The sequence below is a fragment of the Brienomyrus brachyistius genome, unplaced genomic scaffold, assembly GCF_023856365.1.
Source record: "Brienomyrus brachyistius isolate T26 unplaced genomic scaffold, BBRACH_0.4 scaffold32, whole genome shotgun sequence".
Lineage (NCBI taxonomy): Eukaryota > Metazoa > Chordata > Actinopteri > Osteoglossiformes > Mormyridae > Brienomyrus > Brienomyrus brachyistius.
The window spans coordinates 42,801-59,788 of NW_026042307.1; the positions used below are offsets into that span (position 1 = coordinate 42,801).

Consider the following 16,988-nt stretch of genomic DNA (forward strand, 5'->3'; position numbering starts at 1 on the left):
TTTTCATATTTATTTCCTATTCCTATTCATAGTCTTTTATTTTTAGGTCAGGAGCAGTTATCTAAGCATTTCACTGCATATCGTACTGTGTATGACTACGTATGTGACAAATAAAATTTGAATTTATTAGTAACATGGAAAGATGAGATAGTTATTTGTACAATTTCAATGCAATTTAAAGTACTTTATGGAGATCAAAGAATAAAGAATTACACAATAAAGTAAAACGAACATATAAAACCAAAAGAGAGAGGAGTCTGTTGGCCAGGAGGTTCAAACTAGGAACCTTCTTGTTGCGAGGCAAGTGTTAATCACTGTATCACCGAATCACTAGTCACACATACTGGTAACATGTACATGACTTACGCATTTAGTCTGTCTGCAATATTCTGCCAAGCCATCACTCTGGCTTTATTGATAGCTACAGTATTGCCTTTTTTTGTTATAATATTTTTGTATTTTTCATATAGCTCCTTCAGAAGTATTCGTTCTGCTGCGAAAAAAAAGCTGCTCTCGGTTTGCTCTTGTTCTGCGTCATTTTATCTACCACCTAAATATCTCGGGTACGTGCACTAAGTGAGACTATGCAAGTCTGTCTGAAGTAGCCTTGATTAGAAAAGTCTCGTTCTGCGTTAATGGAATGACTTCAGGCTTAATTGGGAGATGGGGCTAGTTTGAGTCTCACTTTTTCAGTGGAGTCTGACCTTCTTTAGCTACTTTCATAGAATACCCCCCTGAACTAGCTCTAATCTTCCTTCAGGAAATAAGCTTAGTTTATTCAGGAATAAGTGGTACAACACACTCTCAGAAATATTTTTAAAGGTTTTTATTATAAAACAAACTTTTTGGATCTGTTTCTCTTCTTCTCCATCAGCTCCTCCAAACTCGATTGTGAATCCCCGTGAGTCTGTTAATGTGAGACTTAAATGGGATTCACTAATAACAAGTATCGCATAGTAACCTGGGTTAGAAGGCTCGTCCAGCGAGCTGCATCACCAGGTAACGTAAACGATCAGTAGCGAAGCTCCTCTCACCGCCGACGAGGGAGAGTCTTGCGATATTTCAGGTGAGTTTGAGGTTTCAGAGCTTGTACCTGGAAATTAAGCTCTGTGATATGTGCATGTGTGATCCTACAAAAGAAAAGCTTAGTTAGAAGACAAAAATGAAAACAGAATACATAGTATCTGAATTAGACCATAGAGTACACTACCTGATCACATGGCAAAGATGTAGTTACAGAGGTACAGGAGGGCGGTTGAATTTCATGTGACCCTGGTTATTTAAACTTCTGGGCTCAGGAGGATTTTAATAGTTCCAGAAGTGACCCGACAGCGCCAAAGTAGCCCTGTAAAAAAATAAAAACCATTATGCACATTATAAACAGTATACATTCATTTTGTGGTGCTCATAGCAAATAAATAACTGTTTTATGAGAAAAAAAATAATAAATAACGGAAATAAAAATCGCATCAACAAAATGGCTGATTCTTTAGCAGCTTATAGGAAAAGTTCATAAGCTAGCAGCCATTAACATTCATTAACATTCAAGACGTCAAGGGAGGCTTGAGGTTAAAATGACTCATACCTCATGCTGAAGAAACAGCGCTTTCATTTGTCCAGCAGACCAGTACTCCATTGAGTAGGCCAGGAGCTTCATGGACAGCATGTTACCCCTCAGGAAGTTGCCCACAAACACCACTCTCTCTATATTCTTCAAAGAATAAAGAAAGCAGTAAGCAAGCAGTTTTAAACAAATACCCCCGTTTAAAACAAAAATATACTTGTTGCCCCGGTGGTTACTGAACAGCATGAAGGAAAGGCTTTTACTACTATTGGAATTTGGGTTTTATATCATGGGAGACACTAGAGAGTAACTGCATTCTGATGCTTGTTAGACATAAAAACTGTAAGAAACTTTTAATATCTTGACAGAATAGAGGGCAACATTGTTTATTAGGGAAAAGCCAGAATTCTGTCTTTGTTCTGGATATGGATTTGCTCAACATAATGGCAAACTCCTTTAGTAATGTGGTTCGTCCCATTCTGCATCACGTATGTGAATCATATATGAACAGAGCACACAGGCACTGTAGGAATTATTAGCTCAGGTAAATTTTAATATCTCCACCAATATGTTTTGAAATTAATTAACTTTTAATTAATTATTATTTAATGCTGATTATTAACCAATTGTTATGCCGAATGGTCGGCTCCTCCAAACTCAATTGCGAATCCCCGATATCTGTTAATGTGAGACTTAAATGGGATTCATTAATAACCAGTATCGCTTAATAACCTGGGTTAGTGGGCTCGTCCAGCGAGCTGCGTCACCAGGTAATGTAAACGATCGGTAGCGAAGCTCCCCTCACGGCCGATGAGAGAGAGTCTCGCGATATTTCAGGCGAGTTTAGAGGTTTCAGAGCGTAGTAGCCAGATCGCACAGAGGCAGGGACTATTGTGAGCACTCAATGACGGAGGCTGAAGTTGTGTAAAAAGACATGCATTTATTCCTACAACTAACATAAGACAGACATTACACCTAACAAACAATAAACATGAAATAACGGAATAGACACAAACGATGTAATCATGAAAATGCAATGACCAGATTTAAAATGATTAACCTGAAAAGGGAAAAACTGTTCTGCAAAGCAAGCAGTTTGTAAGGATTATAAACCTAAAGGAATATAGCAGGTGAATAGGACAGTTTAGGTTGTTAGAAAGGAAAGGAAGTTGGTTTACTTGGATGCAGGAAAGAAGGAGGTCTTTGCAGTTGGTTGCAGTGGCTGATGAGCTGATGGGTGATGGCTCTCAGGGAGGCGCGGGGTTTGCAGCGGTTGTTGGAGTGGAGTCCCTCCGGTTCTTTCTTCTGGTGAAGCTTGGGCTGAGTTGCAGTTCTTTGGGTCTTCACCGACGGGCTTTAAGAACGCTGCTTGTTTCTCCGTTTTCTTCTCTTTTTCTTTTCTTCTTCTCCGCTCTTTGTTCTGAGGTGCCAGGTTTTATAGCATAAGGTTCGTGATTAGGAGTGACCAGGAATTTGAGTCCTGGACCAATGGCTGACCATCCATTTGGCGGGCTTCGTAAGGGGGTCGGTATCAGTCTTTTTGGGATTTATGACCAGACTGACTTCTCTGGTAATGGTGATTTTCATTAGGCTGGTGTAACTTTTGATACGTCCACTTTTGTGGTAACCACTGACCAGATTTGGAAACTGGAGTGATTTTCCTTCGGTTTGATACCAAACATGCCGTACCAGCCTAGCGGTTCACACCAAATACCATCTGTGATGATTAATTAATGATAACATAATAGCATAATATAAGTAATGTTCTATTACTAACACCAGTATATGGTACAGGTGGTTTAGGTTGTACCTCAACAGATATTACCCTTTACACAGACATTATATGACATATTCTCATGTCATAAGCACATCTTACCCTTAGATAGGCGTGGTAGAATACAAAGATCAGATAAGGGTTGCCGAGGAATGTGGCAAAGAAAAAGGGGGGGGGAGAAGGTTTGTCAAACAAAGAAAAAGAATCTCCAAAAGTTAAGACACATTCGAACATAACCTGTACATATCTGTATATTAAGACTAGTAGTCAAGAGTAAATACATATACAGATATACAAAAGCCAAACTTAAAAGAAACTTTCTTTGGGGTGTTGGTCTGTTCGGTGAGTGGTATGTAAGGCAGGATGTCTGGGGAGGGGGTTGTGTGCCAAGTCGAGGGACCCCTGTCCTTGGGGTCCACTCTGCTGTCTGTAGGTCGTTAAAACTTTGAGCAATAAAAGTTGGAGTGCTGGCCTCCCTGGTTATCTATGTGTGTGGGGTCACAAACCCCCCTTTGGGGCCTAGGTCGATGTGTGCCTTCTCGTACCAGGGTAGGCCTTGTCTCAGGCCACCTGGAATTTAAGCTTTGTGATATGTGCATGTGTGATCCTACAGGCACGATGTGTGTAAGTCCTGATAAATGTTTACCTCATTCCGGGCACACATCCTGGTGATGGAGCCGATGTTATTAGTGACGGCAACTAATGCTGCTCTGGCCAGATCTTCTTTGGACACCGAATCGCGCTGCTCCTTGGAAATCATGTTTCCAAAACTGAAACAAAGAGTACACATCTATAAATAAACCCTATTTTTTTCTTCTCTGACATGTCTTGGTTATTCCTGCAGCATCAGGTATCATGCAGATTATTGCTGACACCTCTGGGCAGTGGTGGCTTAATGGTTAGGGAAGTGCACTTGTAATTGAAAGATTGCAGGTTTGAATCCCCGACCAACAAGGCACCACTTTGGTACCCTGAGCAAGGTACCGTCCCCAAGCACTGCTCCCCGGGCACTGAGTTAGCTGCCCCCTGCTATGTCACATTGTCACATATGGGTTAAATGCAGAGGACACATCCCGTTGTTGTGCAGTGGTGTGTCAACACTGATCATTAAATTCTAGGTTTAAACATGACTGAGGGTTACTGCATGCCAGCTGATTTTCAGATTACTCAGCATCCACCACCTCCAGACATCCTTCCTTGCTGTAGTGACTTTTTACAGTATTATATTGTTTAAGCACAATTTTAAGCCTTGATTCAGGACCGGGGATGCAGCTCATTCTAGGCTGACTTAAATATTATATGACTACATCCTACCTGGAGGCCACAGTCCAGCCTGGGAGACCAAACCTGTCATAGTCTCCCCCATAAATGTCCTGCACAAGCTTGTCCACCCGTGTGCTGTCCCCATGTGAGGCCATCTCCAGTGCTTCCTCAAACGTGGAGCAACCCGTCAGCAGACAGCACAGTCCATGGAACGTTCCTCCACCAAGACTGAAAGCCAGACAGTTTCAAACTGTTATATCAATATTAGCTTTAGAAGATTTGAAAATTATCACCAGAGGCTAGCTCACCTTGTTCCAGTGACACGTCTAAAATTGTCTCTGCCATGGACTGCCAGAATGCTGACCCCAGATCCGATGTTGACTAGTAGGAATGGGAAAGGGTTCTCCAGTTGGAATGGTTTGAGGAAGCACTGCTCTGGATGGTTAGGATTTTCCAAATAGAAACACTCGGAGGGTCCACTGGAGCTCATGAAAAGGACCCCCCGGATGACACAATCCAACTCATCCAGTTGCACGAGCTGTAGACCAGCAATCTGAAGGGGTTACGGGGAAAAAAAAGTCATAATAGGATTTGTGATTTCCTCTGGAAATTTCACATTTTCAAAGACAAAGTGAATTGCATTATATTGTAATGAAATGTAACATCAACAGAACTCACCGTTCGGAAATCAGCCTCAAACTTGTGGGCTCCACCACCTGTGGCACAGAGTGTGGTATGGAGCCCGGAGAACTGCTTGTCACGGGTCATTTGCAGGAAGGTAGTCAGGTCTTGGGTGGGGAAACGAATGAAATGCAGGTTCCCCATTCGGCCACACAGCTCCAGACCCTTCACTTCCAGCTGCACATCTCGAATGCTAGTGGAGCCATAAGCCACATTAGAGGTCAGACAGGAGCGGATGTTTTTCAGGTTCTCCGCTTCTGCCTGTTCCTCCTCTGGTTCGAAGTAGACTAATTTTACAAGGGTCCCACCAATGTCTATTCCGAACCAGGGAAATGCTTTAGCAAGAAAAAAAGGAAAGTAATTACAATCCTGTTTGATATGTACAAATCTCATGAATAGAATAACTAAAGACGATTAAACAATTTATCCATCCATCCATTTTCCTGCTTATTCAGCACACTGCTTATTCAGTACCAACTGCAGAGACCACAGCACTTCAAATGACAATAGGAAACGTCACAACATGAACATGAAACACCTAAAAATCATCAGGTAAAGTTAGGCCGGTAACTGATGATATGAAAACAGCAGTAATCAGGGCAAATGTGGTGTTACTGATTACCTGGCAGTTTAAGTTTCTCTAGGTAATAAACAGCACTTACCCAAGTCAAAGTATCATCACAAATATAAGCAGATGCGATAGATAAATAAACCAATCTTAAGTCGGTCCGGCTGCCTCGTGCCCATTGCTTCCGGGATAGGCTCCGGACCCCCCACGAGCCAGTAGGATAAGCGGTTTGGAAAATGGATGGATGGATGGATGGATGGAAATTGGTCCGGACCAGCATCTCTTATGTTACATTAAAACGGGAAGCCTGGCAAATAACATGACAAAGGTCTTTGGACGGGAGTGGCGGGGACACTTACAAGGCGGCTCCACGGTGCGTACGGCAGGGCTGGGCGATGTGCAGGGGTTGGTTGGCTCCTCTGGTTCTCTGGGCACTGCCATTGTTAAGTGTAAGTGATACATTACTACACATATATTTAATCAAAACGAATTATTATTGTTTGAAGTGTTAATCCGTGAAAACAGTATTACTCTTTCAAGTGTGTAGCACATACGTGTGTAATTTAAAAATGTGTTTTTATCTAAATGTGAAATGCATATATGTTACACATATAGACGATAATTATCCAGGTACCTTCCTGGAGCTCCGCCCTTTTACGGAGTCGCCGCAGCACAAGGTACGCTGTACCGGCTGCTGCAACCACCAGTCCGGTTGCGCAGAGCAAATGGCGCGGCTGGAAATAGCGAAATAAACTGGACATGACTATCACCTGATGCTTCCTCCAATAACTACTAAGACGAAATGAGAATCGTTTGCCCGGCTGCGGTATTTATTCTCTCCCACGTCACACTGGTATTCTAGAACGTATTTTATGTTAACGTCACTGCAACGTAGAGGGGGAAAATGCGTCATCGGGGGCGGAGCTTATGGAAGGGCCAAAGCGTCTTAAACCTTTCATCTAGAAACGGATTATTTCAAGTCTGCAGACTTAGGAAAAGTATGTATAAAGACGGCGATAATTCACACGATAATATTTCAGCCTGTCGACGTTACATTTTAAACAAAGTACGTGATCCTTCAAAATAAAAGGACAATCTTCCACAGTAATTTGTAAATTCTTTCATACCTTCCCACAATGAAGATAACTGACAGAACTGTGTTTTTGCCTGGACACACTGCACTTTGATGTGCTTAGTGAAGCTGCAGTTATATATCTTAGCCTATATACCGTCCGTTGGGAATGGATTTTTGCCACTGCTTAGAAATTTTAATCACTTCTTGTTATCTACTTAATTGTAATCTTTCCACAATTTCCCTAAATTGACTGGCAACCACCAATACATTGTGCGGTGTATACACCCATGATTTCCTTATATTTCTTATCCAGCGTTTAATATTTCAGTGCAAAATACTCTGTACTTGTGCAAAATATTTGTTCTTTGGCGCCTTAGCATTTAACATTGTCTGAGCGATCTTAAAGTTATCATGGACTTGGTTACAAAGAAAACGGAATTTTCTTCTATAGAACATTTAATTATCAATGTGCGCGTCAAAAATCCCGTTACGCAATTCGCGCACGGGTGAACCATTAATTAACGTACTAACATGTTCACCGTTTTAATCTGGCTTAGATGTAAGTTATAAAAGCCAACATAGAAACACATAACCAACGTGTGCTGTTATTTTGTATTACAGAAAATATGTAATCAAGAGTTTCAACCTACATCTCTGTAATGTACTTTACTCTTACTGCATCGTTCCTCGTGTGTTCAAGTCCTAGGAACAAAATAACATTATACAAACATGAAGTATTACGAAATTTTGCGTATTGTAAAGTAATGAATAATGTGTTATTAGCTAACAAAGCTAGTTGCAATCTGCCAAAATAAATAATGTTTATAAAAATTGATCGACGTGAGACGATGAAATTCAATTTCACACGGTCTTTTATTGATTAACTGTTGGTTTTTGTTTGTTTTTATTCAACCCTTTATTGCTGTTGCAATATACCATATTGGTTGCCATAGGTCTTCAATGTATTACAGTATGTTCACGTTAAAGCCACATTCTGCCAATCGCTGGCCGCTCCCTTGTCCATTTGCTCACAGGTGTGGAAGTGAACGTCAGCCGGAATGGGAGTTTAGACTAAACCATTTTAATGGAGGGTAGGGGTTCTCTAGGTAAAAACTGTCAGGAAAAAAACGTTAAATTTAAAAATGTGATGAGAAACATTAATCATTAGTATTTTTGTCAACTATACATTATAGTTTATATGATATTATTGAGGGGAACGATTCCGCATCTCAACAATGGAGGGGATGTGTCCCTCCGCCCCCCCTCCAAATCTATGAGTGTTCATCACTTAAGAAAAAGAGGATGTTTAATTTTGACTGTATCTTCCTGTTATCATGATAAAAAAATAAAAATCATATCAGTCGATGTCGATAATTCTCGCAGTGAATGTGAGATTATTTCCAGTTTAAAGACTGCTTTTGCTCCTGAGTGAAAGTCGAAGAAACCAGATGGTTAATTACCAAGCTGAAGCTGGCTTCTTTATTGTCAGAATAGTCAGTGTGACATGCACTTGCCACACAGTGTTTCACAAAGGCAGAAGTTAAACAGGATATTTTAGTCAGCGCTGACTAAACACACCGCTGGCATACTTCCTAGCTTCTCCAAATTCTCTGTTCATTATATTACTGTCTAGATTTTTCCATGCTGGAATTATGGAATATTATTTAGCACTATATAACGTAGAATACAAGTACTGTGATATTATTAAAAAGTATGCCAAATATCCATGGTGTAATCATTACAATGTAAACATTATAATGTAATCAACACAATGTAATCAACTGAGTATGTATTGCACCTTTTGTTTCTGTTAGCTACTTTATGTTAGTCCTGAACCTATGAATATTCACTTTTATTAACGTATATTTTAACACTATGTTAAAGGACAAATACACTGCGTTCCAAATTATTATGCAAAAAGTGTTTAGGAGTGATAAGGTAAGATTTTTTTTGTTTGTCAGTTGAACTCATGGATGGTGATATGTGTCGGAGCTCTTTATATCACTGAAAGCAGTTGCAGACACCTGTGCTAATTAGTTTGGCAGGTGTGTCCAATTAAAGGCAACACTACTTAAGAAGGCTGTCCCACATTATTAAGCAGCCTACATTTTCAACCAAAATGGGAAAGAAAAAGGACCTGTCGGCTGCTGAGAAGCAACAAATTGTTGAGTGTTTAGGTCAAGGCATGACAACAATGACACGTGTGTGTGCTGATAAGGGAAAAGAGCAGCTGCAAAAATGCCTTGTCTTAGCAGCAGACAAGTTTTTGAAGCTGCTGGTGCCTCCAACGTGCCCCGAACAACAAGATGCAGGGTCCTCCAGAGGTTTGCAGCTGTGTGCGTAAGCCATCCTTTCTACCTCCCCTATCCACTGCACACAAGCAGAAACGGCTTCAGTGGGCCAAACAATACATGAAGACTGACTTCAAAACTGTTTTGTTCACCGATGAGTGCCATGCAACCCTCGATGGTCCAGATGGATGGAGTGGTGGATGGCTGGTTGATGGCCACCCCATGCAAACAAGGCTACGGCGCCAACAAGGAGGAGGTGGAGTAATGTTTTGGGCTGGAATCGTGGGGAGAGAGATTGTCGGCCCCTTTAGGATCCCTGACGGGGTAAAAATGACATCCATAAAGTATGTGGAGTTTCTCAAAGCGCAGTTCCTGCCATGGTTCAAAAAGAAGAACCGTGCATTCCGCAGCAAGATCATTTTCATGCATGATAATGCACCGTCTCATGCTGCAAAGAACACATCTGCATCTCTGGCTGCTATGGGCATAAAAGGGGACAAACTTATGGCGTGGCCCTCATCCTCCCCTGACCTCAACCCTATTGTGAACCTCTGGAGCATCATCAAAAGGAGGGTCTATGATGGTGGAAGGCAGTTCACATCTAAGCAACAGCTCTGGGAGGCTATTCTGTCCTCATGCAAACCAATTGAAGCAGATACCATCCAAAACCTGACACATTCAATGGATGGGAGAGTTCAGAAGCTCCTTTCTAACAAGGGGTCCTATGTGCAAATGTAACATCACCTATAATAAAGTTTTCACTTGAATACTGTTTGATTTCAGTTTGTAATAACCTGCTATTGCTTATAATTACACAACTGACCATTTTTTGTTCTTTATAAAAATGAAAAGTTTGGAAACTCTGTTGTGCATTATAATTTGGAACATGCATTTGAGTGCATTTTGAGTGTTTTATTTTTTTAAAATATACTGTTATCATTGGGCAGTTTGTTCAAAAACCTTTCAATTGTACTCTAATAGTTGATGACTGGAAAATTACAATGACTGCAATTCATATAGGTAATTTGGAAAATTTAAGAAAAACATGTTTTGCATAATAATTTGGAACGCAATGTATATTATCAACCTTTTAGTTAGACAATGTGTAAAAGGCTGAAACTGCCAAGGTTTACTACTGAAGGAAGGGATTCGCCTGAGTTCACCAGAAGTTCACGGCTGAGCATTTTTAAAAAACCAAGTGGAGCTGCTCACGCCACCATTATGTTCAGCCGAGAGACCAAACGGTAAAAGAAATGATGGACAAATTTATCACCTAGGGGTGTGGATTAAGGGAAAAAACAATTATTGTGAATGGCTGAAGGAATGATGATGCTTAAGTGACGAGATATTGTTAAATGATAAGAACTTGTATAAAAATTGGTGTAAAACAGTACTGGACACACTTTTACGTGTCCGGCCTTGATTGTAACTTCATTGTTGCAATAAAGACTGAATTTTGGATACTGCACAAGCGGACCTCTGACTTCTGATTTGGCGGGGAAGGAGAAAAAAAACCACGACAGAATTTTCCTGTGGACTCTCCTTTTGGATTTCGCTAGATTACCCTTACTGGACTGGTTGCTTTGGATTTACCTGCTCTCCCGGTGAGTTGCCCTGTTTTGACTGTTATCTTTTGTCTGCCTGTTTGATTTTGCTTATTTGTTCAGTAAATGCCCCGTTTGTGTTTTTATGGATGTGTCTGTGTGGTAGAAAAATTTAGAAGCTAATACTTAGAATAAAAGTCGGACCTCTCAGTTTGATGAGGTAAAGGAAAATCTCTTTTATTTCAGCAACTCAGCAAAGCGCTCTCATCACACTCTGGCATTCGGTACCAAGATCTTTTTTAGCTCTCCGAGCAACCAGTTGATATACCATAACTCCCACTTAACAGTAAGAGTGTCTAAATCCTGATTGGTCACAACATACCAATGAACCAAGCTTAAACGTATAACAAACACAATTTTCGAATTCTATTGGTTCACCTTGGTGGCAAGGTAAAGTCCACCCATTCTACTCAGTCTACCAGAACATGTCTCGACTGCTAGGCTCCTACTGGAGATATGAATATAGATATTGATTACATGACATTGAATCACTGTAAATACTCAGTTGTCCTTTGATTAATGATTAACGTATTGACGTATTGTCATTGAATCACTGCCAATACATGGTTAACATATGATTAGTATGATTAACAATTACTTATACATTTGCACTACCGCATAGCTTGCTATATATTGTTTGCCACAACTATTCTATAAAGCTATACCTCGCTGTGCACCAGTTGGGGCAGCTTCGAATCTCTCCCTGCAGGTGGTTTCTCCCCCCCCCTTTGTTCCGCTGTCTGCCTCTCCAAGGCCCGAGCTTTCCTCAGGGTCTGCGGAACTTACTGCAGGCAGCTATCTCGAAGCGAGGTCACACAGTATTCAAAACAATCTCTTCTTGCCTAAGGCCTAAAGACACACACAGTCCCAATATGCCAACCTCCCGGGCCTACCGATGTCCAATTTTAATTCCACATCTGTACTTGTGCACCGTTGCCTGTCCTGACAAACGGTAAAGGTGTATCATCATGATACAAACATGAGATCAGTATTTAACTTGTGTATTTCATTACTTGTTCCGTCAGTAGTTCTTTCATTAATTCACAAAGATTTACTGAATTAGCAGTTATAGTGACAAATACAGTAACTCGATTCATTAATGATGAACGAATGTGAGATTAGTATGAAGGCCTACTTAGACTTAGGTTGTGTTTAATTAATACATGAGTAATAGCATAATACTACATTTTTTATGCCCCCTCAACTAAAGTGCTTTGTTCCGTAATGCAGAGGAGGTAATCAGACTACCAGGTAATGATTACTATTTACTAGATCTCTACTAGATAGTCAACGGAAGTAATGGATTGAAACAAAACGTTTTGCGTAAGACTGATTATTACCCTTCCTTATACAGTTCAAATAAGGGATTTATTCGACAGCATCGTCCTGAGTGCTGATGTTTGGGGCACAAGGTGAAGCAGGCAGTTACAGCAGTCATCTACGACACCAGATCAGGAAAAGAAAAATGAAATTCATGATTTCGAGATGACTCTGATATCGACTATCGAAGTTAATTTTCTATTTATCGTATTGGCTAAGATTGTCACGCGTCACGCTGTCCCGCTGAGGTGCGTTTCCAAGCAGATGACATAAATTGCCCCAATTTACGTAGTCAGTAGCGCTATATAAGTTGAGGCACAGTTCTAGAACTCGGATATTTCATCTTCACGCCCATTTAAACCGACGTTTTCTGCAACACGGATCAATTGTGCACTGGCTAGAACTTAAATTCGACATATCTCTCTAGTCTGTCATTTGTACAGTGGAAGAGATTTTTTTGTGACAGTTCCTGCAGGCTTTTGGGTGCAAGTCAGAAAAGCAAAATGCATAAGTTCGTTCGCAACTTAACCCGGCTGCAACAAGTTTCTCTGCGACCCTTGTTTCAGGGCCTATCCCACAGCCCGGTAGCACCCGGACCCTGGACTGGGAAGGGGAGTCCTAGCCTGTGTCATGTGAGCACATCAGCAGTGGCCAGGCAGGACAATGCAGTGCGTCCACAGCAGCCCGAAAACTCAGATCCTTTCCAAGACAAGTCCATCGGGCTGGTCCAACGCTTTAAGAAAACCCTGAAGCAGTATGGGCCAGTCATGATACCTGTGCACCTGGTGACGTCCTCCATCTGGTTCGGGGCGTTTTACTATGCAGCCATGAAGTAAGTGAACCGCAGTTGTGAGGAGGACTTGGAGTCAGTGTCATAGGTTAGAGACAGCACTAGAGGTTTGCATTTGGCTTAACATCAGAGGGCAGGTGGGGCTTCTGGGTTGAGGTCTGACTGTCGTACCTTAAAAAAAGCAGCACAATAGCGATGTGATACCAAGTATGAATGGTTTTGTGTTCTGGAGAGAATGTCTCACAGAAAATAAAGTGTGTTCATGTGTTGTGAGATGGGTAATATGAGTGACTTTGCCATTGGGCCCCAACCCCCAATTGCTTGAGGGACTTGCTTTCTCTCAAAAATATATCTTGTTTGGATAAGAAGCATCTGCTAAGTAAGTAAATGTTTCTGTCTTGATCTGCAGGGGTGTGAATGTGGTCCCCCTACTTGAGCACGTCGGCCTCCCAGAGAAGGTCGTCAAGCTCATGGAGGAATCCCAGAGTGGACATGCCATCACCGCCTTAACCCTATACAAGGTGAGGGTCCCAGCATGCCTGGATGGGGGCTGTTTGTAAGAAGCCCCCAGGTTCTGCGCGAGTGTTTAGGTAAGTGAGCACTTACTGATGTATTCTCTAATAATCTTGTAGATTGCCACTCCAGCCAGGTACACTGCCACACTGGCAGGGACATCCATCGCTGTGAGATATCTGCAGAAACTTGGCTTCATGTCAACTGTGCCCCCAGCCAAGAACAACATGCAGGACAAAGTGGAAGACCCTATGGATCGTGGGTCAGGGAAAATGGATAAAACTAAATAAAGGCTGCAGCAGATCAATGCACACAAATATGTAGGCCTACTATACAATAGTAAAAAAAGACTTTTTGATAACATTTTTGTTTTTTTGTATTGCTTTAAATTAACATGACATGCCAACAAATGAACATACTGCATCTTTAATATTGTGATCATAAATGCATATGATAATTAATAAGCTAATGTCCCCCCTCCCCACACACACACACTCTGGCTTTGTACCTGACAGGGCTCCCCATCTACTCTGATTCTGATTTAACCCCTGCCTGAAGTTTAAACTTTAATTGTATTGTATGCATTTAAAGTATACCTATGTCCTACTTACCCACTAAAATACAATAAAACTAATCTCTTTTCAAGGTTAACATGCATTGCACACATTGTTACAGCAAGATTGCAGAGGAGAGCCAAATTAGTAAAAATAATAATATGAAAGATTCGCATTGATAAAATACAAGACACTTCTGTCGCAATATTCTTACTATACAGGCGCTCCTCTACTTACGAACCTTTAACTTTTGAAATTTCAGACATATCAACGAAGAGGACTGTAAATCCAAATCTTGTTCGTTGGGCACCCGATTCCTCTCCGCAACATCAAAGTTTGTTCTGCACACCAATTCCGCCTAGCATGCCTTCTGGCCACTACTCAGCGTAGCGTCCGTACTCCCAGCATCCTAGTTCTTTGTACTTGTGTATTGGTAAGATGTGCTCTCGAGATCAAAGTTTACTTCGTTTTTGTTGTGAAATATTCTGTGCATCAATTATCCATTTTTGTTTTATGTATCATTAGTAATATGTTTTAGGGTAAGTAAACATGTATTGACTTTATATCATACTGTCATACCCCGGTCGTCCGATCCTCTCATGTATTTAAGTCTGCATTAAAGTATGTTTCTCCAGTCTGATCATTAACATCTTGATGTTGTTTTCATGTTCCTGAGTATGATTACCTAAAATAAACCCCATGTTCACCTGATTTTGCCAGCTCCTGTGCTGCTCCTGTGCTGCTTCCCCGCATCGAATGCGTGACAGAATGCTCAGAAATATCCTGTCACACTGACTTAAATACACAAGACTAATTAACACAACTAGAAACAGCTGATGATACGGGGAATCCACACGAGTTAGTGAGGGGGGCGTGGCACACAGGAAGATCGGCATGTCCCATACTTACTTATGCATGTAGATTTGAGTACCCTTAAAATGATGTTGAATAAAGACTTATGAACATTTCAAGTTAGGAATGGCTGTTCGGAACGTATCGCGGTCGTAAGGAGAGGAGTGTCTGTATTTCCACTCAAAATCTTAGAGTAAACATAATGCAAATAAAATAGTCAGCAGTTTTAACCCAGACAAAGCAGTGGATTCTGAAAATATTCAAAATTTCAAAACATAAAACACTACAATGCACAACTTAAAAACTGAGTACAGGAATATGTATAAAAAAACTTTGTGACGTACCTCAAAGGTATAGCGGAGGTCAGTAGGGTAACTAAGGTTCAGCGCATACGAGAGCAAACAGCATAGCCACACCAAAAGCTACACTTCCAAGGTCTTCCAACACTTTGATGCCTTCAAGGACAATTCCAATTTCATCTGGTTGATCATCTGAAGCATATGTATCTGCATATCTGGCATGATATATGTTACCCTGGTACCTTGGGCGGAGCTTAATTCTCCCCCTCTGACGTCATAAGAGGAAGTGGCGTATCCTAGATTCTGATTGGTCAAGGGTTTTATTTATTTATTTAGTTTTATCCATTTTCCCTGACCCACGATCCATAGGGTCTTCCACTTTGTCCTGCATGTTGTTCTTGGCTGGGGGCACAGTTGACATGAAGCCAAGTTTCTGCAGATATCTCACAGCGATGGATGTCCCTGCCAGTGTGGCAGTGTACCTGGCTGGAGTGGCAATCTACAAGATTATTAGAGAATACATCAGTAAGTGCTCACTTACCTAAACACTCGCGCAGAACCTGGGGGCTTCTTACAAACAGCCCCCATCCAGGCATGCTGGGACCCTCACCTTGTATAGGGTTAAGGCGGTGATGGCATGTCCACTCTGGGATTCCTCCATGAGCTTGACGACCTTCTCTGGGAGGCCGACGTGCTCAAGTAGGGGGACCACATTCACACCCCTGCAGATCAAGACAGAAACATTTACTTACTTAGCAGATGCTTCTTATCCAAACAAGATATATTTTTGAGAGAAAGCAAGTCCCTCAAGCAATTGGGGGTTGGGGCCCAATGGCAAAGTCACTCATATTACCCATCTCACAACACATGAACACACTTTATTTTCTGTGAGACATTCTCTCCAGAACACAAAACCATTCATACTTGGTATCACATCGCTATTGTGCTGCTTTTTTTAAGGTACGACAGTCAGACCTCAACCCAGAAGCCCCACCTGCCCTCTGATGTTAAGCCAAATGCAAACCTCTAGTGCTGTCTCTAACCTATGACACTGACTCCAAGTCCTCCTCACAACTGCGGTTCACTTACTTCATGGCTGCATAGTAAAACGCCCCGAACCAGATGGAGGACGTCACCAGGTGCACAGGTATCATGACTGGCCCATACTGCTTCAGGGTTTTCTTAAAGCGTTGGACCAGCCCGATGGACTTGTCTTGGAAAGGATCTGAGTTTTCGGGCTGCTGTGGACGCACTGCATTGTCCTGCCTGGCCACTGCTGATGTGCTCACATGACACAGGCTAGGACTCCCCTTCCCAGTCCAGGGTCCGGGTGCTACCGGGCTGTGGGATAGGCCCTGAAACAAGGGTCGCAGAGAAACTTGTTGCAGCCGGGTTAAGTTGCGAACGAACTTATGCATTTTGCTTTTCTGACTTGCACCCAAAAGCCTGCAGGAACTGTCACAAAAAAATCTCTTCCACTGTACAAATGACAGACTAGAGAGATATGTCGAATTTAAGTTCTAGCCAGTGCACAATTGATCCGTGTTGCAGAAAACGTCGGTTTAAATGGGCGTGAAGATGAAATATCCGAGTTCTAGAACTGTGCCTCAACTTATATAGCGCTACTGACTACGTAAATTGGGGCAATTTATGTCATCTGCTTGGAAACGCACCTCAGTGGGACAGCGTGACGCGTGACAATCTTAGCCAATACGATAAATAGAAAATTAACTTCGATAGTCGATATCAGAGTCATCTCGAAATCATGAATTTCATTTTTCTTTTCCTGATCTGGTGTCATAGATGACTGCTGTAACTGCCTGCTTCACCTTGTGCCCCA

General features: G+C 41.7%; 3 protein-coding genes across 11 annotated transcripts in view; 1 reads left to right on the forward strand and 2 right to left on the reverse strand.

Annotated features, from left to right (window-relative positions):
• Positions 1-811: 811 nt before the first annotated feature.
• Positions 812-16,988, reverse strand: part of LOC125721112 (pantothenate kinase 3-like) — a 341,923-nt gene continuing 325,746 nt past the window's right edge. For 4 of the 9 annotated variants that reach the window (XM_048997077.1, XM_048997076.1, XM_048997078.1 and 1 more), the window contains 7 exons: positions 5,280-5,617; positions 4,910-5,154; positions 4,653-4,829; positions 3,985-4,108; positions 1,586-1,711; positions 1,211-1,345; positions 812-1,130 (listed from right to left, as the gene is read on the reverse strand). In XM_048997077.1, coding sequence (XP_048853034.1) covers positions 1,295-1,345; positions 1,586-1,711; positions 3,985-4,108; positions 4,653-4,829; positions 4,910-5,154; positions 5,280-5,617 — 1,061 coding nt within the window. In that variant the 3' untranslated portion in view covers positions 812-1,130; positions 1,211-1,294. Of the gene's footprint in view, positions 1,131-1,210; positions 1,346-1,579; positions 1,712-3,984; positions 4,109-4,652; positions 4,830-4,909; positions 5,155-5,279; positions 5,618-6,209; positions 6,285-16,988 lie in introns of those variants that run through there. The other 5 variants (XM_048997070.1, XM_048997079.1, XM_048997075.1 and 2 more) reach the window with 4 other exon arrangements.
• On the forward strand, positions 12,644-13,733 carry LOC125721218 (uncharacterized protein C18orf19 homolog A-like). The gene is made up of 3 exons (XM_048997261.1): positions 12,644-12,972; positions 13,340-13,451; positions 13,563-13,733. The coding sequence occupies exons 1-3, from the start codon at positions 12,644-12,646 to the stop codon at positions 13,731-13,733; spliced, it is 612 nt and encodes a 203-aa protein (XP_048853218.1).
• Positions 15,477-16,566, reverse strand: LOC125721076 (uncharacterized protein C18orf19 homolog A-like). Its single transcript, XM_048997014.1, has 3 exons — positions 16,238-16,566; positions 15,759-15,870; positions 15,477-15,647 (listed from the first exon to the last, which is right to left on the reverse strand). The coding sequence occupies exons 1-3, from the start codon at positions 16,564-16,566 to the stop codon at positions 15,477-15,479; spliced, it is 612 nt and encodes a 203-aa protein (XP_048852971.1).